Source organism: Lagenorhynchus albirostris, chromosome 11 (genome assembly GCF_949774975.1).
Source record: "Lagenorhynchus albirostris chromosome 11, mLagAlb1.1, whole genome shotgun sequence".
Lineage (NCBI taxonomy): Eukaryota > Metazoa > Chordata > Mammalia > Artiodactyla > Delphinidae > Lagenorhynchus > Lagenorhynchus albirostris.
In genome coordinates, this window is record NC_083105.1 from 11337278 (window position 1) to 11361914 (window position 24637).

The 24637-nt window shown below is 52.1% G+C and overlaps 1 protein-coding gene across 1 annotated transcript; it reads right to left on the minus strand.

Moving 5' to 3' along the window:
* Window positions 1-1011: 1011 nt before the first annotated feature.
* Window positions 1012-24637, minus strand: CSF2RB (colony stimulating factor 2 receptor subunit beta). Its single transcript, XM_060165243.1, has 14 exons — window positions 24569-24637; window positions 17202-17451; window positions 16118-16241; window positions 14127-14317; window positions 10739-10890; window positions 10488-10656; window positions 9800-9935; window positions 9482-9639; window positions 8166-8305; window positions 7057-7219; window positions 5891-5981; window positions 5613-5670; window positions 4667-4770; window positions 1012-4021 (listed from the first exon to the last, which is right to left on the minus strand). Exons 2-14 carry the CDS (start codon window positions 17350-17352, stop codon window positions 2893-2895), a joined length of 2766 nt encoding a protein of 921 aa, XP_060021226.1. The 5' UTR covers window positions 17353-17451; window positions 24569-24637; the 3' UTR covers window positions 1012-2892.

A 24637-nucleotide genomic window follows, 5' to 3' on the forward strand; every position in this document is an offset into this window, starting at 1 on the left:
GCCCTTCGGCCTCCTCTGTCCCCCGCACCATGCACTGTGTACCTGCATTGTGTGTCCATCAGCAGCAATACCTGCTCAACTACAAAGCGCAACATTCTCCCAGCATTGACAAGACAACAAAAGGTAACATTCCTTCTTGATCTTGTAAGGACGCTTAACTCTAGATTGTGTAAACTGTCAATAATACGTCATTCTGTAACAGGGAAGAGCCAATTCTGACTCCATGTTGGATCTGTTTCTTTTACTTTAACCCTTGCTTTTTGTTGCTTTTGTTATTACAATCATTGTCTATAGCTGTAAGCATACATAATGGCCTGCCACAGGGAACCCTGCCTCTCTGCCTGACTGTTAAAGTGCCTTTGTTCAACTCACAGAGAGACACTCTTTTTGTTTCTTTTTTAGATTTTTTTCCTATGTATTTATTTATTTTTGGCTGCGTTGGGTCTTCGTTGCTGCAGGCCGGCTTTCTCTAGTTGCAGCGAGAGGGGATTACTCTTCATTGTGATGCACGGGCTTCTCATCGCAGTCGCTTCTCTTGCTGCAGAGCACGTGCTCTAGGTGCGCGGGCTTCAGTAGTTGTGGCACACGGGCTCAGTAGTTGTGGCTTGCGGCCTCTAGATCGCAGGCTCAGTAGTTGTGGTGCACGGGCTTAGTTGATCTGTGGCACGTGGGATCTTCCCGGACCAGGGCTCGAACCCGTATCCTCTGCATTGGCAGGTGGATTCTTAACCACTGCACCACCAGGGAAGTCCCCCACCTCATTCATTTTGAACACAGGATTCCACCTTAGAATGGACTCAAATGTTGTGATTAATTTCACTATTGGTGAGGATTTAAATTGTTTATCATTTTCTTCGACCACAGACAATGCTGTAATGAACAGGGATTTGTGGACAAAAGGAACAAGAACATTTGCTCTGCCACCTATTAAAACATATTATAAAGCTAGAACAGTTAGAATGGTGGGGTGCCATGGAGGGGACAACTTAATAAAAAGGAAAGCCTAGAAAATGACAATACACATGGATTTTCTATATCATAAATGTGACCTTTCAGATACATGGACGAAGAATGGGCAATTCAATCCATGATGCCGGAACACCCAGGCGACTCGTTTAGGGGAAACATAAAACTGGCTTTCCGTTTCACGTGCATATATTCCAAAATCACTATAACTTCACATGAAAAGCTTGAAACACAAAAAGAACCAGAAAAAAATAACTTTGGACAAATGCAATTTTGAAGTGGGGAAGGGCTTTGTCAATTTGACACCCAAAGTGGAAGCGTGAAGAAGTTCACCCGTAGATCTATCCAATCCCTCAGACCAGTCTACGTTGAATACATCCGAAAGCGTCACATACAAAATTAAGAGACAAACCACAAACGAGGAAAACCAATTTACACCATCTATGAAAGGCAGGAGCTAAATAGCTTTTAAAGCTTAATCAGAAAAAAGTGGACATCCAACACAATGAAGACCTTAACGGGCTTAGATCAGTAAAAAAAATACACACGCCCAAGAACTATGAAAATATGTGCAAACATGATCGTTCTCAAATAATGCAAATTAAAACAATTTAATGCTATTTTTTTGGCATATCAGAAAGGCAAAGATTTAAAAGAACCATGATTCCCAGCGTAAGCCAGGCCATAGACCAAAAGCCCCTTGTACATGGCTGGTGGACATGGCATTTGTAAGGTCTTTCTGGAGGACGGGCAACGGGGAGATTTGGACTATAAGCCCAAGTGTACATGCCCTTGGGTCATTTTCCTTTTCCCCTTGTTGAGCAGTTCTTTCCAACTTTTCTGCAGTCGATGTGGGTTCTGGACTCCGCTCCCATCCTGAATTTCCCCAGGCCCCACCAGCCTGGGTGTGGGAAGGACATCACTCCAACCAGGATCTGGCACTGTCCGCTGCTCAGGTCAGTGGCCTGTACAGGATGCAGGGCCTGGGGTCCCTGAGGCTCCCCAGTCACCTCTGTGAGACTAGCAGGGCTTCCTAGGAGCTCAGAACAGTGATGCTCACACCATGCCCATTTCTTGGAGTGACAATGGAGGCTGGCGCTTTGCTACCACGTCTGGGGCTGCAGCGCCCGACAGAAGCATGCTGAGTCCAGGGCTGCTCTTCCAAGCCTGAAACCCCCAAGTCCTCACCCCACGCCTTCTGCCTCCTGCCTCAGGGCTGGAATCTCTTCCCCTCCCTGCACTGGGCCACACCACAGGGTATGGCATGTGGGATCTTTGTTCCCTGAGCAGAGATCGAACCTGCGCCCCCTGCATTGGAAGGGCGGAGTCTTAATCACTGGACCGCCAGGGAAGTCCCTGGGCTGGAATCTTGTCGTGTGCGTTCATGCCCGCCAGGGACAGACAGAAGTCCTCCATGAAACCAGACATGTCAGAATCTGAATAGGCTCTGACTGAGACATGGCATCTCAGAATAGGCTTAGCCCAGACCTCAAACTCACTCTAATGATAAATCAGTGGAAAGAGAAGACAATAGGAAAAGCAGGGAAACTGGGAAAAAAGGAAAATGGGGGCAAATGAAATGAGTATGTGTATAAATCTCTAATAATTCAGAACCTAAAAGAAGTGAATTTGAAAGAACAGTGTGTGTGTGTGTGTGTGTGTGTGTGCGCGCGCGCGCGCGCGCGCGCGTGCGCCTGTGTGTCAGAGAGGGAGGGAGAGAAAGAGGAGGTTGACCTTGCTGAAGGTCAAGGGAGGAGGTAGATGGTTGACTTGTTTTTCTGGTCTCCACGTTACAACATGGAAACTTCTCCTTGGCTTTGCGGAAAGGACCATGGAAGGGACCAGGGGCTGGCAGGAGGGAAAGGCAGGGCGGGAGGAAAGGCAGACCCTGTCTTTCTATGCCCCTCCCTCAACGTCTACAGGGTCTCAGCGCACCTCCCCAGGCCTGCTGACATCCCAAGGGGGCAGTGACAAGTAATCCTGCTGCTTCAGGGCTTTGAAGAGCTGAATGGCCGGCACCTGGGGAGTGGCCTGAGACGGGGGCTTCTTGGCCTGGAACACCTGGTTGAGGTCCTTGATCTCAGGACAGGGTCCTGGGGAGGTGGGCTTACTCTGGGGTGAGAGAGGGCCAGACCCTGGGCCAGGGAGGAAACAGTAGTCACCCACCTGCTGCAGCACGAGGAGCCCCTCAGGGGTTGGGGAGACTGAGAACACATCTGCCCGGGGCGGTCCTGGGCCCAGGACAGGACTGCTGGCTGCAGGAGGGGCAGGGCTGGCCAAAGGGGACTGGGGAAACTGGCCTGCGGTTGGAGGGAGATCCACATAGCCCTCGAACTCTGGCTTCAGTGGGGCTAGGGGTCCAGGGGGACCATCAGCCAGTCCAGGACAGAGGCTGGGGTTCCGGTCTGAGGGGAGGCTCAGAGGGGGAGCCTGGGAAGGAGATGGGGCCCCCGTGGGTGGGGTGAATGTCAGCTCTGCAGTGGTGACGTAACCAGTGGCCACAGTGCCTTCCTCAGGACCCCGAGAGCCAGTGGGCAGACCTGGGGGGGCCCTGTCCTTCGGGCCTTGACCACCCACCATCACCCCAGGCTCAGGAGGGGCAGGGCCTGCCCCTGGCTCCAGGGAAGGGCTCCCTTCGGTGCCTGGGCTGGACCTCAGGTCCGCATCCCTGGCTTTGCCCGGCCCCATCACCTGGGCCAGTGGGACCAGCTGCACCTGCCCCCCTGTGGGCAGACACAGGTACTCCAGGGGCCCCGGGGGCTGCGGCTTCCTGCTCGTGCCTGTCCGTAGGGGCCCCTGCTGGCCCACGATGTCCGGCAGGGAGCGGCTGTCAAGCGGCCCCAGGTAGGGGCCATTGAAATCGAAGCCGGAAGCCTGGCTCTCAGGCCTGCTTGCGGGGGTGGCCAGCTCTGGCAGGGGCCCGGGCGGCTGCTCCGTGCGGAGGTCCGAGGTGACCAGAGTCATGTCAGGCTCAGATGATGAGTCACAGGCATCTCTAGGGTCCTCTGTGGTGAGAGGTGACACCTCACTGTGCCCGAAGCCTACAGGGGACGCCCTGTGGGGAGAACAAGGCCAGGGACACTGACACCACCCTTGACAGACGCCTCAGCTCGCGCACAGGGAGCCAGGGGGTGGGATGGAGGCCGGGCTCCACCCAGAGCTCACGGGAAACGCAGAGCAGGGCGAGGTGAGGGAGCCGGCCAGGAACAGGAGACCGGGCGCCCCTCCAGCCTGCCTGTGGGTCCCCCTCCAGCCCCCGCGCTCTCCTTCAAGGTCACGCTCCCACCTCCCTCTCCTTGCCAGCACGCAGCGTCAGCGCCCAGCCTGGGCTCGGCCATGCCCTCGGCCTTCACCTGCCCCACCTGAGGCTTAATGGTGAGCCGGCCACTCAGCTGCTGAGGCCATGAGGTTTCGCAGATCCTCTGCCACCCAGTGGAACCAAGGCAGCGTGGCGACTCCCTGGGCAGCAGGGCCGGGGGAGGTCATCTGCTCCCGTCTCCGGCTTCTGGCCACGACCCTCCCTAAGCTGGGAATCGGGAAGCTCTTCCCGCCGTCCAGCCGGGACACCTCTCGCTTTAGAGCAGTCAGCCTCCAGGGCCCTGTTCCCACTGAGCCCCAGTCCCAGGCCACCTCCCCGGAGCCCCGACGTGCAGGAGGGAGTCACCGTCCCGCCTCCTAGGGATCCCGCGCCGACACTCACCCCTCCGGCTGAGCGAAGCCGCCGCCCCAGAGCCCCCTGTGTGCGTGGCTCCCACTGCCGGCGACGCGCGTGCCCTGTGGGAGCCGGAGCCCGGCGCGCCCGTTCTGGGGGGAGAGGGGGCGTTTGTGCCTGTGGGGTGGGGGCACCCCAGGAGGTGAGGTGGGGGGAGGGCCTTGAGGGTGGCGAGGGTTCAGGAGTCCCCAGACGTGGCGGCACCTCAGCATGGGCAGCAGCGACCACACCCTCCTGACCCCAGGAACACAAGGCCAGAGAGGGGCTGGGACTTGGCCCGGGGCCCTGGGCAGCAAGGACGGGCAGCCTGTGCCCACGAGGACGCCCATCTGGGCTGTCCCTGTCTCCATGCTCACCCCTAGTCTCCTCCGCACTGGCCGTGAGACCCTCCCAAGGCCGTCCTGGCCCTACCTGCCTGACCAAAGGGCTCCCGCCCCCCACGTGCCGGCGCCCTCCCCGGGGTCCTCTCAGCCTCCCGTGCTGCGCCCCAGACTCACCGCCCACGCCCCTCAGGTCCCCTCTCCAAGGAGTCTTGTCTCCACCCTCCACTCGCTTCTGCCAGCAGTGGCCTCTCCCACCTGCCACCACCCTCCATCCTTCAGAGCTCAGCGCTGCTGCCCTGTCCTGGGGAAGCCACGCTGCTTCCCACCACCCCTCCTGCCCCCGATGTGACTAAGGCTGTCCTTGCGCCCCCCAGGTCCTGGCATCCCCACGCCAGCCCTCTCTGCTGTTCCACGTGAGTCCCCCCGGGCGGGGTACCCTGTGCATCGGGGGAGCCCAGGGAATCGCAGTGCTGGGCTCGCAGGGGCCAGCCCGGCTCTTAGAGCTTCCCAGCCCCTGGCCTGGCCACATACCACCCCTACTCAAGGCCCACCGGAAGGGGAGGAGGACACGGGTGTGGGGACGTGGGCGCAGGAGCACAGCCAGCCCCTACCTGGAACAGGTGGCTCTTGCTTGGGTTGGGGATTTTCTCCTCCCACTTCTGGTTCAGCCTGGAAAGACAGCAGGGAGGTGACCGCTGCCCAAGACCTCAGGGCAGCTGCCTCGTGCTCATGTACCGAGGTGAAAGTAAAGCCCAGGGAACGGGCAGCTTTGACCAAGGCCCCACAGGGTGTGAGTTGCAGAGCAGAGACTAGAGAAAGTCAGCTGTGGGGTCCCTGGCATCGTCTGGGGCCCTGGGTAGCGCCCTCCTCCATCTTGGAGTCACCTTACCTGTACCCGTAGATGCCACAGAAGCGCAGGGACACGAGCAGGATCAAGGTGCTGATGACCAGGGTGAGCGCCAGGACCCACGTGGGCAGCACTTCCAGGCAGCCAGGAGGAAACAGGAGCGTTAGCTTTTGGGGAGGGAAAGGGCTGGGGGCTCAGGAGATGAGGTGAAGTTGCTGCTTTGGCATGCAGAGGGGAAGAAGAGGCCAGAAACAGACTAAGAAGAAGAGGACATTTGTCTGAGCCACCCACAGTGCTGGATTGCTGGCAGGACACAGAGGGTTAGATCCTGTCCAGTAGCTGGTGTTGCTGTAGGTGGGCAGTGACTGGAGCCAGAGGCAATCATAGGGCACTTCCTGAAGGAGGCAGCATAGAAGGTGGTCATCAAGAACAGGGAGGCCTGGAGAGGCCGAGACGGGGAAAGGGGTGATGGTGGAGGAACCAGAAGGTGCAAAGGCCCATCAGGGGCCCTCACAACTCTCCACTTGGCCTCAAGCCCCTCAGAGGCTGGGCGCCTCCAGGACTCCCCTGGTCTCCTTCCCTTAGGTCCAGGGGCCCAGCCCTTCTTTCTGCTTGGTTGGGGTCCTCTTCCTCCTGCTCTTTCCCTGCCATGGCTGGCTGGGGGACCTTGCTGCCAACACTTATTTTTTTTTATTTTTATTTTTTTGCTGCCAACACTTTTTCCTCTCTCTGCCACCACCTCCCGGACCTTGTTCTGTACTTGTCTCCTGGTGGCCGCTATGGCAATGGTGACAGATAAATGAAATTAGCAAGTGCAGATTGAGGGAAGGTTGAGAAATCAGGCCAAAGCTTTCCAATCCCAGGCCCCAGTCTGTAGCTCTTCATGGTAACAGAAAACTCGGGCTGAGTGGTCCCTGGGTAGTAGCTGCCACAAAAGCTAATGGAAGCATGGGAAGCACGGGCCATATTAACAGAGGGTAAGGTCCAGGCTTAGGGAGACCTGTTGGTGAGACGTGCTCTCCTCTGCCTTCTTGAGACCTCACCTACAGTCCGTGTTGCACCCCAGGTGTCACTTTCTCATCCCTAATGACACCTGGCAGGGAAGGATGCTAGCCTGGGGTGGGGTTACATCTCATGCCCATATCATCCCCGTCCTCTGTCCAGTGGGGCTGTGCCTGGAGGGGTGAGTGGGGGCCAGGAGGACATACCCCACTCAGTGTCCCAGGAGCTCTCCTCACTCCACTCGCTCCAGATCCCGTTGTAGCCTCGGGGGTCAGGTTTGACTCTCACTCTGGCCTGGTACCTGGTGGCAGGCTCCAGAGGTGGCAGGCACATGCTGTGGGCGTTCTGGAAGTCCTCTGTCTTGGTCTCCTGTGGGTGCAGGTGTGTGAGCAGGTGTGCTGAGGTCTGGTGCACGTGGGCACAGCTATGAAGCCCTCCCGCCTCAGCACCCCAGATTTTCTGCTACCCATCAGTCTCCAGCTTGTGATCACATCAGATCTGAGGCAGCATCACTCTCACCACGGAGGACCATACTCCAGTGCCCACAGGGGGACAGCACCTATTGCAATGCACCCCGTGACATATGACAACACCGAGGCCCAGAAACCCTGAGGAGTCAGTCACCATGTCCCCACTCAGCCTCCCAGCTCCTCCTGGGACAGCCTGGACCCTAATTATGGTCTTCCCAGGGGTGCAGTGCACGATGACTGGACTCTGGACCCTTAGACAGATGTTCAGGAGCCCAGGGACCACTTCCTGCTCCACCACTGACACACCCCCTTCTGGCCTCAGTTTCCCCATTTCCAGCCTGAAGGTCTGGGGCTGGCTCCGAGGTTTCTGAACTGGCCTCTGTGGAGCCCCAGGCTCTGCCCACAGGCCCTGATGGATACCTGGGGGCGGGGCCCAGACACTGAGTCCCAGGCTGGAGCCCTGCGCACCTCGCAGGGAGCAGCTCTCCTCTTAGCAGCTGCACATTTGCATTCTGGATGAGATTCTCGCGAAGAAATGCCCCCTTTATGACTTTTGAAAACCCTTCCTCCACCTGTCTCTCGTCCTGAAGTCTACAGCTCCTTTGCGATTCAGGGTCACGCGTTCATTTTGGTCAAGTTCACATCAGCTCTGTGAGTCTCAGTTCCTTCACCAAGGGAAGGGACAATGACCTGCTGACTGCACAGGGGCACGACCACCAACTCCCAGTGGCTCCCTCTGACTGGGCACCTGCTGGGAGCCAGGAACCTGGCAGGTGGCACTCTCCCTGGTCTTTCTCGTTTCCCCCTTCCCCCATCCAGGCCACTCCTCGGGCACAGGCCCTCACCTCCCATGAGGCTGCTTCTTTCTTGTACTGGACCTGGAAGATGCAAGCTATGTGTTCATAGTTCATTTTTCCTTCTTTCCAGTGCAGGATGTAGCCGTCTCTGCCCTTGGTCAAGTTGAGGGTTGGAGAAGCCATCTGGACTGGAGGGAGGGAAACTTTTAGAGAACATCATTTCTAACATTCCTCCAGTGGAATATCCCTTGTGTTCCATGCTGGTCACAGGTGCTCTCTCCACTGACCCAGGACCCCAGGTTTCACCATCTCAGGGTCTTTGCAGCCCCACTTCACCATCTCATCTATTTTGACCTGAGCCACCCTTCTCTTGGGAGATGCTGAGATACACTTGTTTTGTAGTGAAGTGACCAACAGTATGGGTTACCTCTAGTATTTAAGTAGAAATAAAGTTACTATGAATTTTTTCTAATCTACAGTATTGACAGTGTCCTAAGCATTATTATGAATGCTCAATCTACATGAATTATTTCTCTCAATTCTAACAGCAGCCCTATGTAGTAAATACACAATTTGTCCACTTCTCAGGCAGAGAACTGAGCCCCAGAATGATCAGGTAACTTGCTAAGGACAAGCAGCTAACAAGTGGTAGAGACAAAGACTGCAACCTGGAGGATCCCAAAGAGGAAGTAGTGGGTTCAAACCCAGGTGACTAGGACAGACTGGCTGCTTGTCTCTGATACACACTAAAGACTGGGCAGAAGAACTTGATCATCGTGAAGCAATGCAGGAGATTCCTTTGCATAAGGTCCTTGCTATGTACCAGGAATCAGGAAAATTAACCTGTAAGGAATTACAGTCCATTTGCATACGCGCTAGTCCCCAGCCATTTGCATACGCTCTATGAAGAAGTAAATCATAGATCAATTATCTTGAAGACTGAAAATATCCGTCAGGGGAGGACTTTGGAAACCTGAAAGAGAAAAAATCAAACAGGGAAAGAAAGGGAAAATTTGGTGGGACGACCAAGAGGCCACGGGCAACAGTAGGAACTTAAGAGCAGCTGCAAAGCTGGAAGGGAAAATAGAGTTAAAAGAATGAGGTCAAGGTTTTAGTATTGATATTCTTCAGAAGATCAATTGCATCTTCCTTCATGTTATTGACCATCGTCATTGTTGCATTATTGCCACTTGAGAACTTCCAGGACCCATGGGAATCATGTTTGTTCAATTTGCTCCCTGGACTTTTCACTGAAAGTGACAAACATGAAGACTGGGCCCTGGGGAACCCTGAGTTTATACGGGTTACAAAGGAAACAGTGCTGTCACAAGACTCTCCGTGCAGAAGGCTGGGGGCAAACTCACTGTTATCTGAGCTCTTTATAAGTTTCTCTTCCGCTTTAGGTCGAACAGAGACAATGTACTGGCTGTGGTTCCTGGGGTCAGGCACGGGAATCTGGCAGCAGTGCCGGACGTAAGGGCTGCTGGTCTCCTCCGTCTGCACTGGGGAACATTCTTCCTCCCTGAGGATCACGGCAAAGGTGAGGCAGGGGGAGGCAGGGCCACATGAGGGATGAGAGCTCCGGATGAACTGTGGCTTCTGCTGGGCCCCCAGGGGCAGGAGGAGGCCAGGAGATGGTTAGGCCTAGAGGAGCAGAGGGGACAGAGGCAGGGGACACTCACCTTGCACTGGGGCCGGACTTGTAGAAGAGGGTGAAGAAGACCGAGCTGGTCACCTCGGACCTCACTTCCCAGGAGCAGCGGAGCAGGGCAGCCCCGTCGAAGAAGCACTGGAGGTTCTGGGGCTGGGACTCATTCCCTGGGAGGGAGACAGTCCCTCATTCAGTCCTCATTCATTCATTTCCTAGCCCTCAGTGGGCCCACCATGAGGCTCATCACAGAGAGATTATGGGCATTGGGGCCAAAAAGACCAGGGGTTGAACTCAGCCCGAAGGGCCAGCTGTGTAAACACAGGTCAGAGAGTGAATTCTGTGAGCCTTCACACCCCGCTGTGCAAAGCTGGGAGGGCGTGTCAGCCTCAGGGTTTGAGAATTTAACACAATCACGTTGGTATGTCTGTGTACGGTGCAGCTCTCACGAAAACACAGATGCTCATACGCCTTTGTGATTAAATTGTAATTGTTCCTCCACAGAACGTGGGCAACAAACTGGGGCCCAGAAGTGAGTAAGATGCAGCCGCTGCCTCTGCAGAGTCACAGTAGGGACGGGGTGGGCCAGGGAAGTCACCGTGAACGCATGGCTCAGAGCCTCTGTGGATCCCATGGGGCGGACCCCTGGACGCCTTCTGTCCAGGAGCTGTAATGAGCTGCCATCCCCACATGGGGGCAGTGTCCCATTCCGACTCTGTTACCTGGCGGGGAGGTCCAGCGAACCTCTGTGCTCCACTGGCTGGGCCGTCCCGAGAGCCCCGAGCCCGGGGCCAGCCTGGTGCGCACTCGGGCCACATAGGTGCTGCTGGGCATGAGGTGCTCTGGCCCCAGGATGGCCCGGGAGGCGCTGGAGTAGATGGTGGGGGCGTCCTGGGGGAGAGAGGGGTTGCTGGAACAGGGACGGCTGGGCCAGGTCCCCGTGGGCGCAGGGCACAGCTGGTGGGGTCCCTACCTCCCAGGAGTCCTGAAGCCGCCTGTAGACCACCTCAAACTCCAGGCTGGACAGCCAGTGGCTCTGGGAACCCCCCTGGGCCACACTCCAGGACAGCAGGACACTGTCCCCGGCAACACTGACGTTGAGGTCCCTGGGTGCGGGGGGCTGCACTGGAGGGAGAGGAAGGAAAGGGTCCCTAAGGGGCTGGATGACTGTGTGGGAGGTTCAGGGCCTGCATGGCCCATGTGTGGACAGACCTGGGTTCCAGGCCAAGCACTGCCGCCACGGACTGAGCGACCTTGGAGAGACCCCTCACCTCTGTGGGCCTCAGACCTTCATCTGCTGAACTGTGAGGATCCAATGTGCATGTGAATGAAGATGTGCCGATTGCTGGGCGCCCAGAGCATAAGCTCCATGCAAAGGGCTGCCAGCCACACTCCAACTGGAGCTTCCTTCTGTCCCCACTGCCCATGAGGAGGTGTGTGTGGCCTCCTTCCCAGCAGAGGACGCTGTGACTCATGTTACTCCCTCTCCTGTCCACACTTTCTTATTTCAGTGTCCAGTGTCATCCTGCACTTCTCAGTGCCCAGCAGACATGTCTCCTCCTCTAGAACATTCTTGGACCCCTCCCCCAGGCAGAATCCCTTGCTCCTTTTCCTGCCCCACCATAGCCCTTTGTATGATCCTTATAGCCCTGGAGGATATAGATGCTTCCACATCTGTCCCCTCAAGTAGTCCAGGAGCTTGTGGATGTCAGGGGTGGGGTCCTGACCCCCTTGCCTCTCCCCAGGGCCTGAGATGAGTGATTCATTACATATGGGGACAAAGTGAATGAATCAATGAAGGAATAAATGAATGAGTACATGTAGGTCCACCTTCAGAGACTTTTCACGAAATCATTCCATCACCAACAGCAGGCAGACACCTGCTGGGACCTACAGGACTGGGTGAGCAGAGTCATCCATGAATGGCATGGCTGCAGACTTCCTGAAGCTTCTATATCTGAATGCTGAGAGAGGACTTTCCAACACAAAAAATTCCGTAAGGGACAAACGAGATGTCAATATTCTATGCCGGACAGGGGACAGGGCATGATAGAGCGTGTCAGAGCTGGAGCCTCAGAAAATTTTCAGCCCAGAATGGCAGATCCAGAGCACCGCTGCCCCAGCCCCAGCCCCAGCAGGCATCACTAATCAATCATGCACTCCTAGCCCCTGAGCCTGTCATGCAGTGGGACTCCTTGTCAGCCTGGAGCCCTAGGAAGCTGCTCCCAACTGAACAGATTGGGAAACCAATGGAAAGCCTATTCATCCAACCTGAGAGATGTAGTCCATGAGCTCATTTCACAGGTGGAGGTGACAGAGGAAGTGAAATATTCCGATCCCCACATGTGTAACCTCAGAGCAGATCAGATGCACATCTCTCCGTTCCCCAGCACCTCAAGGCCTCCCTGATTCATTGCCTAAATGGTTTGGGCTAAAACTGAACTTCCCACTCAACATATGCTCCAGCAGGCAAATGCCACACTGCCCTCGCCATTTCTAAGTGGTCCCCATCTCAACCATGACACCTGTCATCACTCCTAAGCTTCACAGGGCCAGGGACACTGATGGCTTGTTCACTGCTTTCCTGTATGTGCAAGTGTTCTATTGAAGAGCAGATTAATGAATGAATTGCTTGTATAGCCTAACTTTGATTTGTATCCCTCCAATTTCCCATCCCTTGGCTGTACGGCAGTTGAATCCCTATCATTTCTCTCTGGGATGAGTACCTTAGGTCACATTCTGTTCTCCGTCCTCCCACCACCTCCTGTCGCCTGCCATCTACACTGTACATCACCCACTTCTGACATCATCACACCCACATCTGACCATGACATGCCCTTTCAGTGGCTCTCCATCGTCTAGATGTTGACCCCTAAACAACTCCTTTGCAGAGCACAGAAGCCTCTCCAGGTCAGGCCCCTGCCTTTCCTGCCCCCCTCCTTACCACTGCCCAGTCCTCTTAAAGTTGATGCTTCTGAGACACAATTACTTGCGGTTTTCCCAACCTGCCTCGTTCTCTCGAGTCGCCCAGCCTTTGCACACACTCCTTGCTCTGCCAAGGATGCTCTTCCCACTCTCCTCCCTCCCACCCTTCAGATCTCCCTGCAAAGCTCCCTCCTTGGGGAAGCCTGTCCTGACCTCCCAGGGGCTCCTTGTCCACTGCCGCTCGGCACGTGGCACGCATCCGCCTTCAGTAAGTGATCACACCCGACAACATCTGGTGTGCCCCGCCCTGTACGCTCTGAGCTCCACCGGGACGGGACTCCTTCTCATCCATCAGACACATGTTTTGAGACATTGTTTGGAGTGAATTCATCACAGCCTAACTCATCCCCTCCTCCAGGCAACAGCTCTGTGCTGCTGTGATGAACAGAGGCGGGAAGCAAAGCCTGGAGCCCCTTCCCCATCCGACACTTGCAAGGAGCAGCAGGTGGCCCAGGGTTTGGGATCCAGGACAATAAATTCAGACACTAGCATCTGAGTACCTAACCTTGGGCAAGTTCCTGCTCTCTCAGCCTGTTTCATCACAGCGGCCATGGCTCACGGGCCCAGCCGCTCCGCGGCATGTGGGATCTTCCCGGACCGGGGCACGAACCCGTGTCCCCTGCATCGGCAGGCGGACTCTCAACCACTGCGCCACCAGGGAAGCCCAATACTAACTTTTAAAAATGACCCCATGTTTATTTCAGGATCATTCTAAGCACAAATATAATTGAATTAATGTAATGAGAGTGCTGGTTGTATTTCTGTCTGAGGTACAGTTAAATGAAGCCCGATTATTTATATAAAATGATCATCGACTCCCACCCAAGACCACTGACTTTCTTAGGCTCTGTGGACATGCAGCGCACACACTGGGGGCCGCGCGGCGAGGGCAGTAAGGGGATGACCTTCATCTCCAACATGCAGAGAGCAGCCGGCAAGTCCGGCCCATCACTGTCATCATGGTTCATTTTGGCACTTTGGAAAAGTTACGTAGTTGCTCTGGGTCTCAAATGCCTCATCTATTAAATGGGCTGTCACAGACGTTCCATGAGACCAAATCGATGAACGAATAAAGTTTGTATCTGACTAGGAAGGACTGTTCTTCTAGATGGGAAGCCTCAGTTCTGGAAGGCAATAACGTGGCAGGTGCTGGAGCATCTGGGAGGGGGTGGGTACCTTTGGCTGGGGCTCCTCGCCTTGAACCTGACCCAATGCCTCCATCTAAGGAGACTGTATCCTCTTCCCCCAAGAATCAAACCCAACTCAAGCCGCTGTCTACACCCCTTGAAGGATCTCCCTCCCTGGCCCATCTCTTGCAGCCTGGACACCCCTGTCCACACAGGGGACCACCCTTGGCCAGGGCCCCCAGGCCTCACCATGCTGACTCAGAGTAACGGTGAGCTGGGCACCCAGAGGCTGGTCTGGTCGGAATGAGAAGTAGTCATGGTCAGCAATGACAAAAACTTCGTAGGGAATGACACACATTCTGGGCACACAGCCGGGACAATGGCCATTGAACCAGGGCATGCCATCACTGAGATCGCAGGACACTGGCTGCGGAAGGCCCCTGTCAGGAGAGGATGCAGGTTAGCCCAGAGAGAAGAAGAATCACTCCTTCACAAACATTATTGAGTGGTTCCCATGTGTAAGGCTTTGTTTAGGATCAGGGGGCCTGGGGGGGAAAAAAACACACACAAATCCCTGTCAACAGAGCTGACATCCTAATAGAGGGAGACACACACGAAACAACGGAAGAAACTAGGTCGTGTGTCAAATGGAGAACACTGTGCATAGACAAGTCAAGAAGGAAAGAGGTATGAAGAGGCCAGAAGGGCTGGGTTGGGGATACAATTTGAAATAAGGGAGGCAGGAAAGGTCTCTTAGAAAAGGTGGCATCTGAGCAGAAACTTGAAGGAGATGAGAGAGGACTCCATACAGATTCTGAAAGGGGATTTCGGGGAAAGGGGATTTCAGTGAAAGGGAACAGCAAGTGCAAAGGCCCTGGGGTAGGCACAGGTTTGGAGTGCTGTATAACTAGGCAGTTAACCAGTGTGCACAGAGTAGAGATGTAAGGGTGGGAGGTCTAGAAGCCTAGTTGTGGGAGGTGACGGGAGGCCAGTGCTCAAAAGGAATTTAAGGAAATATGATTATTTTGATTTCACTGGAACTGGGGAAAATTCAGAGTTATGAGCAAAGGAGTGACATTTTGGCATGCTTTGAAAGGATTCCTCTGGTTCCTGGGCTGGGGATACATTGGGTCGCAGGGGGTGGCAATATTGGAAGGGGAGGGACCAGTTAGGAGGCTTTTGGACTATCTCAGTGATAGGAAGTGTTTGGAACCATGGTGTTAGCCAGATTCACATTCTATTTGAAGATAAAGTTGACAGCATTTGCTGATGGATTGAATGCTGTGGTGGAGAAGGAAAGGAGGGAAAGGCAACTGAAAAACAAAACAGTGGGGACTGTGGTGGCAGTGATGTCCTTGAGCAGCAAGACCAGGTGGGACCCCGGCTGCAGCCTCAGGCAGCCCTGGGACAGGGCAGATCCTGCAGGACGGGGCCAGGAAGGCGGCAGACGTGTGAGGTGGGGGGCTAGGGGTCGGGGTGGGAGGATTTCTTGTCCCTGAGCAGAAGGAAGTGGGTCACAGCTAAGGGTGGGAGGTGGGGTGGGGGCTGAGGACAGCGGACAAGGAAGACTGAGGCTCCTGGGAGGACAGGAGAGAGAGCGGACGGGCAGTGACGCTGTGCGGTGGGAGCGGCTCCTTCCCAGGGGCGGCCTCCAGGGCACACCCCAGACCCTGTGATGCCAGCTCTTTCATTTCTATTATGGTGAGTCAGACTCTCACCAAATCCCAGAATGATGGGAGCACCTTCCCAAATGGGGTAGGCCCGGGAGATGCTGTGAGGAGAGAGGAGAAACCACCACCGCCCGGGGGGTACGTGGAGCCCAGCCATGCAGGCTGGACGCAGGACACTGGTCCCACTCAGGCCACTTCCCCACCGTGTGGCCTGGGGGAGGGACCTCACCTCCACGGCCTTGGTTTCCTCATCTGTGAATTGGGCATCATATCCCTGCCCGCCTCACAGGGAGGATGAACCGAGATCAATGTCTGCCTGGTGATCTTGTTCAATTGTGACAAAACAAGAGAAGATTATCATCACCATCATAACAACGAGATTAACACAGGAGGCTCTTCCCCCAAACCTGATGTCAGACACCAGCCCGCGGGCGTGGCAGGCCGCCTGATGGGGCAGCAGCTCCTGGGCAGGGGCCTCCCCGCCCCGCCCCCCGTCCAGCCCCGACCCCGGCACGGTCCCCACAGCAGAGGCCCTTCCTGCCCTCCGGCCCCAGGCCCGGCCTCACTCGCCTGTTCAGCCTGCGGTGCAGGGTCACGTTGACCAGCCGCTGGGCGTCCTGGGTGTCCGCCCACCTGCAGACGATGCGGCTCGTGTAGTCGTTATGGCAGCGCAGGGTCTGCAGGGGGAAGGTCCCTGACAGGGGGAGGCAGAAAGGGGGTCACAGCTCTCCCCTCCAGATGTCCCTTGTCACCGCCCTCCCAGCCCCTCCTGGTGTGTGGCACTGGGGAGGAGTCTCCCAGAGCCCCGTAGAGGCTCCTGGAGGCCAGACAGAGGTCCCCAGGAGCCCTGGGCGGGGCTGGGGGCTCTGCAGCTGTGAGGGTGCCGGCCGTGGGCCCTCCTGTCTGCACAGAAGCACATAGTCCAGTTGATTCACAGTATATGTCCTGAGTCCCCACCTTGCCCTGCTCCTGGAACAGGGTCCCTCCCACCCCAGGGTGGGGACAGGCATCAGGCACATGCCCTGCCCCTGGGCCCCTGGGTGCTGCGGCCTGGGAGCAGAGGCGCAAACCCACCCCTAAGGGGCAGTGTGGCAGGGCCTTACTCTGGGATGTCCCCACCCTGCTCTCGTGGTCAGCTGCTGGGAAAGGGAGCGTGGTCTCCAGGGTTATCAGGGGAGCCAAGCTCTCAGTGAATCCTTGGGGAGGGGGGTTCATGGGCCTGAAGAGCCCGGGGAGCATCTCAGCAGGGCCTCCAGGCAGGAGGAGAGACCCCCAGGCTGAGAGTCCCCGGGACCAAAGGTGCCGTGGTGGGAACTGGGTGAGGCCGTCTAGGTGCCGATGTCTGGGGGCGAAGGAGGGTCAGAGAATGGCCAGCCAGGAGGTCAGAGGCCTCAGATGCCACAGGGACAAATGTGGGCAGAGAAGCCACACAACCAGAGAGGCCTTCACAGGAGGCCAGAGAAGAATGAGCGGGAACGTGGGAGGAGGGAAGAGGGGACTCCAGGGATGACCGGGAGAGAAAAGAAATAGCAGGGGTTGTGGGGGCAAGGAAGGAAGGGAGGGAAGGCTGGGGCGTAGGGTCTGGAGCTTCCTCAGGGATGGGGCGCAGCAGTGAGAAGGTGGAGGGAGAGGGGGAGGGAGCGATCAGGCTCACCTTGGGCCCCTGCCATGCAGGGCCCCCAGCAGAGCAGCAGCAGGGCCAGGGGGAGCAGCCCCCGGGGCAGCGCCATCTCTGGAGTCAGCTCTGGAAGAGCATGTGGCTGGCTCAGGTGGGTCCAGGTCTGGGTAGGGTCTGGACTCCTCATTGTTCTAGAATCTTGTGTTCCTGCCCAGCTGGGGGCCAGGCCAGACCCATGTCCTCGCCTCTTGGGGATCCTCTCTCCAGGACCCTGCCTCTTCTAGGCCTGCAGAAGGAAGCGTCAGCCCTTGGGACTCGGCCCACGTGGTGGGGCGGACCCAGGAGTGGCTCTGCTGCCTGGGCTCCAGCTCCCACTGCTGCCTCAGCCTGGCACCTGGGACAGTCCCTTCTCCTCAGCCTCAGTGCCTGGGACGTGACCGTGAGGGAGATGCACTTAATGGCCTCTGAAGATGTGGGTTCCCACTGGATCGCACATTGGGTACCCAGTGCACCGGAGTTGAGAAAAATCTAAGAGGGAGGCCTGGTATTTGATTTGTCCCCAGGTCCCCCTGGTACTGACCCACATCTGCCTGGGGGAGTCGCTGGGTGTTGGGAGTGTGGTCCTCTGGATGTGAGCACATGCACGCTCACACACACACGCAGGGGCCTGGGACTCTCCCTGCCCTTTTCCATTTACCTCATTCCTCCCACACCACCCCCTGAAACGCCAGTTCCCTTTTCTCTGCAGAAGCCTGGGGATCTCCTTTTTTCACTTCATCCAGCCCTGGGAAGTACCAGGAGAGTAGAACAGAGAGGACTGTGACTCCTTTTCTGCCCATAAGATTGTCTAAAACTTCACTCAAGCTGTACACATGCACCCCAGAAGCTGCCTTGCTGGGAAAAGCATGGCCCTGGGCTCAGCCAGACTGACTTTCAGCACAGGCTGTGCCCCTCCTGTGCACTGGCTGACTCACCAGTGCTCCCTGAACCTTGCTCTCTGCATCTGTAACATCAGCACAACCCAACGTATCTCACATGGTGGTCATGAGGAGAACCAAACTCAATGATGTGTACAGGGTGGTTAGTCCAGGAAATGCTCAGGAAGGAAGCGTGGGTTTGTCTGGAGCTGAGGGACGGTATTGTCCACTTCAGGTCCTGCAGGGCCAATGCCATGGCCGGCTTGGGAGAGTCTGTGTGAGCTGGTGCAGCTTGCTCTGCCTACCTGTAACTTGCCTAAAAACTCAGAGCTTGTCTTTGGGTCTTAGCACAAATGTAAATACTGCACGTGTAAAGAGGTCAATTCATCTGAAAGTCAGTTATAGGTTTAACACAATTCTAATAAAAAATTAACAAGATTTTTTTTTTTGCGGGAACTCAGAAGAAAAAATATATATATGTGAAGACAGTTAATGAGATTTTTTTAAATAAGGAGTCTCATAGAAAACAAACTTATGGTTACCAAAGGGCAAGTGGGGGAGGGATAAACTGGGAGTATGGGATTAACAGATATACACTACCATATATAAAATAGATAAACAACAAGGATTTACTGTAGAGCACAGGGAACTATATTCAATATCTTGTAATAAACTATAATGGAAAAGAATCAAAAGTAAAAAAAAATAGATATATACATATATATGTGCCCCAAATCACTTTGCTCTATACCTGAAGCCTACAAAATATTGTAAATCAACTGTACTTCAATAAAAATAATGAGTCTCCACCTAATGGCAAAATCTATTGCAAAGGTCTAAGTAAAGAAATGTGTTTTCACACACACACACACACACACACACACACACACACACACGATAAATCAATGGATGTACTGACCAGACAAACTCTATTCCACCAGAGAATGTACTCTGTGATGAAGAAGCAACCACAAATCAGTGTGAAGTGATGGAATAATAAAAAGTGTTGAGACAATTGAATAACAACATAAAACATATCAGCCTAAATCGCTACCTCACACCATTCTCCACATATCAGGTCAATGAAATGTATGTAGTTACATCGTATGAAACTTGCAAACCATAGAAGTGAATCTTTGAACTATTTAAGCTTCAAAGCGCTAGAAGAAATCAGAGAGACAAAGGCTGACAGAAGTGCATAAAAGTGAACTCTTCTGTATTTTATACAAATAACTGAACCATAAAGCAGAGGACAAATTGCAAAATAAATGTGTTAGAAGTATGGAGAACAGGTGACTACCCTTACACTGTAACTAGTTCAAGCAAATTAATGACATCAAAGGACACAAGTCTAAAAGACACATACATGCAGAGAATACATATTAGTGGCTAACAATTATAAAGTGCTTACCATTAGCCAGGCACTGTACTAAGGGCTTTACAGATGTTAATACATCAACGTGTAGGTTAAAATCTCCACTTCGTAGTTGAGGAAATCGGTATAGGGTCCATGATCATACAGCTAGTAAGGAACAGGCTGACATCGAAACCCACAGCAGGTTGGCTTTAAAGTTTATGTTCTTAACCACTATGCCAATAGTGGTTGTATTTCCCAATTATTGGTATCATATGTGTCTATTCTGACGTATACTGACCCAGTAGACATTCTACAGACATGCACAGATACAGCAAAGACAACACAAAACTTTAAAACATCTTAATTAACATCCTCAGGGAAATTTGAGAAATCATAGGCATTTAAGAACAGACTGCTATGCAAAGAACAAACAGAGTTCTTGGAATCTGAAGGTATGAGAGCCATAAAAAACAAATGAACAAACAAAGAAACAAGCACCACAACTCAATAATGGGCTAAATCACAGAATTAACACTATAAACCATCATGTTACAAAAGTAGTTATTGAAGACAGCAAATAAGCAAGGAGATGGAAAGTCTTAGAGAAAAGTTGAGACCTAGAAAAGAAATCCAGGAGTTCCAACATCTAGAAGCAGAAGACAGAGAGAATTGAGGGCAGGTATGGCAGACAGTGGCAGCTACCTAGCTGTCCCTTTCCTCCTTGGTAACAGAAGCTCAGGTTTTAGCTAGGTTTATTGCTGCACAGAATAAAAGATTATATTTCCTACACTATTCTATTGCTAAGTGTGGTCATGTGACAAAATGTTGTCCAAGAAGATGTGAGTGGAATCATTGGGTGTGCCTTCCGAGAAAGGCTGCTTAAAGGAACTTGGCTCAGGTAAGAGGAATCCATTTTTGTCCTCCTGCTTTTTTCCTTTCCTCCAGTCTGCAATTTGGAAGTGATGGCTGGAGCTCCAGCAGCCATTTTGGATTATAAGGTTATCTTGAGAGTGGAGGTCATATGCAACAGAAAAAGAGGAACCTCAATCCCTCTTCTCACTGTGAAACAACCATACCAGTCTGAGACTGCCTACTTCTGAACATCTTCTACGTGAGGGAAAAAATAAACTTCTATATTATTATGCCACTGTTATTTGGGGATTTCCACGTGCAACCAAAGAGATACACTTGGAAACAGAAGAAAAATTCACAGGGCTTTAAAGGAGACGATAATCCACTAAGTGAAAAGCAAGATTCATTTTTTTTAATAGCACCAAACTCAGTCACATGCTAATGAGCTTTCTGTCATCGAAGAGTAAAAGGGTAATCCTAGAAGCTTCCAGAAGGAAAAAGACAAGCAAACGAGTTATTTTCAATGAAAAAAGATCAGGTTGGCAAGATTCTGTCACAAGTGACCTGGAACTCTAAATAGATAGTAATGTCTTGAAAATACCGAGAGGAAAATATGTTTGAACCTAGAATCTTAAAAAGTCAAGCTTATTTTGAAGTTCAAGGGCAAAACCCCACAACATTTTGGAAATGTAAGGACAATGAAAGCTTTTCAGATGTTTTCTAAGAAAATGAGTCCAGTGTGGATTTCAGAAAATATAAAAGGTCCAGGAAAGAAAGAGAGCATGTGATACTGGAACCAGTGTTGAGAGAAGAAACCAATAAGACTTATAGTTAAGTAAATAAGAATAGTTACTGTATAAAGTGAAAAGAAATAAATATGGTAACAATATTGAAGTAAAACTAAGATGATTTTAACATGGCAGCTGGCTGTGAGGTTAGGGGTGAAAAGAAGAGGAGAACTGAAAACTTGTTAAGGATCTTGTCTGGTTCTGGAGGAGCGTATATATTCTAAGTAAGCCCAAATGCTGACGGAAAATATAAGTTAAATATGTGTGTTTAAAATGTAAGGGTTAAAAATCACAAGAGTGAGGGGTAAACATGGGAGCAAGAGGATGACAGGGAGGGGCAAAGGAGGAGGAGGGAGAGGGAGAAAGAGGTGAGAAAAGCCAAAAGCTTTCTCACTCCAAATAAAATAAACATGTACACAAAAATTCCCAAACTCATGACGAAATTTAATGATAAAAGTAAAAACTGGAAAAGGAAAATAAAAATCAAAGCACAAATTCACTCCAGACAAAAACAATTTCATAGGACAATCTGACAAAGACTTTAAGAATGCATCAACTCTATACATGATTAAAAGAAATAGATCAGGGCTTCCCTGGTGGCGCAGTGGTTGGGAGTCCGCCTGCTGATGCAGGGGACATGGGTTCGTGCACCGGTCCGGGAAGATCCCACATGCCGCGGAGTGGCTGGGCCCGTGAGCCATGGCCACTGAGCCTGCGCGTCCGGAGCCTGTGCTCCGCAACGGCAGAGGCCACAATAGTGAGAGGCCCGCGTACCGCAAAAAAAAAAAAAAAAGAAATAGATCAGCAGATTAAAAGGAAAAAAAGGATAAGTTTATCTTGACAGTTGCTCCTAAATTTTTGGTAATACAAAAGCCATTCCTGATTAAACAAAGAAATAAACCTTGGCAAACGAGGAATTGAAGGGAACATTGGCATTTCTGGGTATGTACTAGAAACCTGGGACAATATCAGAGTCAAAGGGAAATGTTAGTGCCCTCCCAGTTAAAGGGATGAAAAGGAGAAGGCTGCCTGCTGTTGTCATGACCACTATTTGGGGGTCAAGGGGTCAATCCTTCCCAAAATAATCCTTCCCTTAGTTTAGATTAGGACTAAATTAAGAGTAAATTAAGACTCCAAAAGGATTTTCAATTGGCTTAACAAACTGATTCTAGATTACAACAAATCAAACATGAGGGACTTGCTCTATTAGCAAGAAAAATAATGAGTGTAATAGTAGACAGATGGTTATTTAAGGAAAATAACCAAGTAGGAAGTTGGGAAGTAATAATGGAATTTCAAATCACAGAGGAAAGCACGGGTTGCATACTCATAATTAATGATCTTGAGACAATCAGCTGATCTTTTTTTAAAAGTTAGATTACTACTTTACATATTACCCACATCTCCAAATTCTAGATGGATTAAAGATTTAAAAGTCAAAGCTAAAATGATAAAAGAATTAAAAATATTTCTTTAATCTTAGCGGTTGAATAAGACGCCGAATCCAGAAAGCATGAAATAAAAAATAATGACAGATTTGACTTAAGAGCAATGAGCACGTTTGCATACAATGCAAGATATCTTAAACATGTCAGATAAAAAAGACAAATGATAATCTGGAAGAATATATTTTCAACGTATATAAATAAATGGTTCATATAAATAATAAATGAAGCACTCCTAAAATTAATACATACATACAATGAACCCATCAAGAAATGGAAAAAGGACATTTCCATGCACATCATACATGGAATCCAAATGGCCGTTAAACATATGGAAGACACACAGCTTCACCCATCACCAGGGAAAGGACGTATCCAAGCAAGAACCAGATACTTTTCATCCATTACATTGGACACAATTAAAAGATTGTTTCCCTAAAGAGAAATCAGCTTTTTTATGCACGACTGTGAGGTGTATGTTAGTTCAGCTACTCTGAGGATGGTTTGACAATATCTATTACTAGTTTGAACGTGCAATCTCTTGCCCAGCAATTCTGCTTCTAGGAATCTGAGCTGCAGAAATAGTTTCACAGGTGTGGAAAAATTGGAAATCACGTAAGGGTCTAGCAACACGGGATTGAGTAAATTGTGGGGTGTCTATACTAATAAATGCTATGTATCTCTTGGGGCTAATTTATGAGTTAAATCTCCATGTATTATTCTGGAACGTTGTCCAAAATGTAATATTAAGTGGAAAACTAAGTCATAGGACAATATGTATGTTATTATCTCATTTATGTACCCCTATTTTTTAACGAAGAAGATATCCATATATTTACTTAGTTAGTGTTAAATACGTTCATTAAAGAACTCATGAAGTATCCTGTAGTATTAGTGGATATAGGACAACATAAGTAAAACTAATGAATGAAAAAAAGGGTGACCAAAAATTAATAGGAAAGGTTTTACTCATTATAAAACCATTAGAAAACAGGGAAGATGATAAGTAGAGAAAATTAGAATCTGTTTATACAAAAGTGTAACAGTGGGGCCTTTGAAGACTTAACATCACACATGTGCAACTTGTCACTGGAGCCTGTCTGGCAAGTGTTCACAGGCTTGTACCCCCCTGGGGACCCACAGAAACACCTGCCCTCCCATCCACAGGGCAAGTGCACACACCTGCACACATCCGGATGCAGACACCCCCAGACGCTCCCCACTCAGCCAGCACACGTCAGTACAGGGCATCCACATCTGGGCCCAAACCCAATTAAGCAACAGTGTGTCAAGGAGGAGTGCGACCGTAAAGAAAACATTCTTGGACGGGGGAAGACAAGTCTCTAAGTAAGTAAGGGACTGGGCGTCTTCTTATCTTCCAAAGTGAGCTTCTCAACCCGCACCAAGCTCTGGACCTGGCCACAGCAAGGCTCCCGGCTTCATCCTCTGTCTCCCAGTATCTCTCCATCTTTGTGGACATCCACATATGTATATGCGTATGCTCGCACACACACACACACACACACACACACACACTCTCTCTCTCTCTCTCTCTCTCTCTCTCTCTTTCTCTCTCTCTCTCTTTGAACCAGGATGTCAGGAACTATCAGTGCTCTCCCCATTCCAGACGTGAGACACAAGCCCAGGGCAGGATATTCTCACTGCCACCAACACCTTTGTGACAACTTAGTGACAAAGCAAAGACAACGGTACACAGGGGTCTGACTCCCAGGCCTGAGCTCTCCACCACCCCAGGTATCTTCTCTGCTGCCAGGACAGCAGGATCCTCCAGGGAGACCTGGGCCCCCCGAAGCCCTTCATACAACACCCAGGCAGGTCGGCCCTCACTGTCTCCTCGTCCACTGGCTGCCTAAGAGTCTGGGTTCAGGACTTCCCAAGAGACCAAGCCCTGACCTCCCAAGTCCTCAGAGCACACCTGTGCACTCAGCACCCCCGGGCTCTCCCTGTCCTTTCCATCCCAGGCTCCTACACTCCCCCTGCTCCCCACCCTGCCCTTTAGCCTACCCCCAAAGCCGGGCCGTACCTCTGTGCTGGGACAGACGGACCTTCTGCTGGAGTCTCCAGCCGGCAGCCAGCCAGCTTCTCAGTCTTC

What these genes read in the sequence shown, in the direction of transcription:
- CSF2RB (XM_060165243.1), bottom strand. Translation starts at nt 17,352, where the DNA reads ATGAGGAGTCCAGACCCTACCCAGACCTGGACCCACCTGAGCCAGCCA. An exon ending in AAGTCCGGCCCCAGTGCAAG is followed by an intron (nt 9,640 to 9,799) that starts GTGAGTGTCCCC and finishes CGTGATCCTCAG; the next exon opens with GGAGGAAGAATGTTCCCCAG. An exon ending in TATAAAGAGCTCAGATAACA is followed by an intron (nt 8,306 to 9,481) that starts GTGAGTTTGCCC and finishes CCCTCCCTCCAG; the next exon opens with TCCAGATGGCTTCTCCAACC.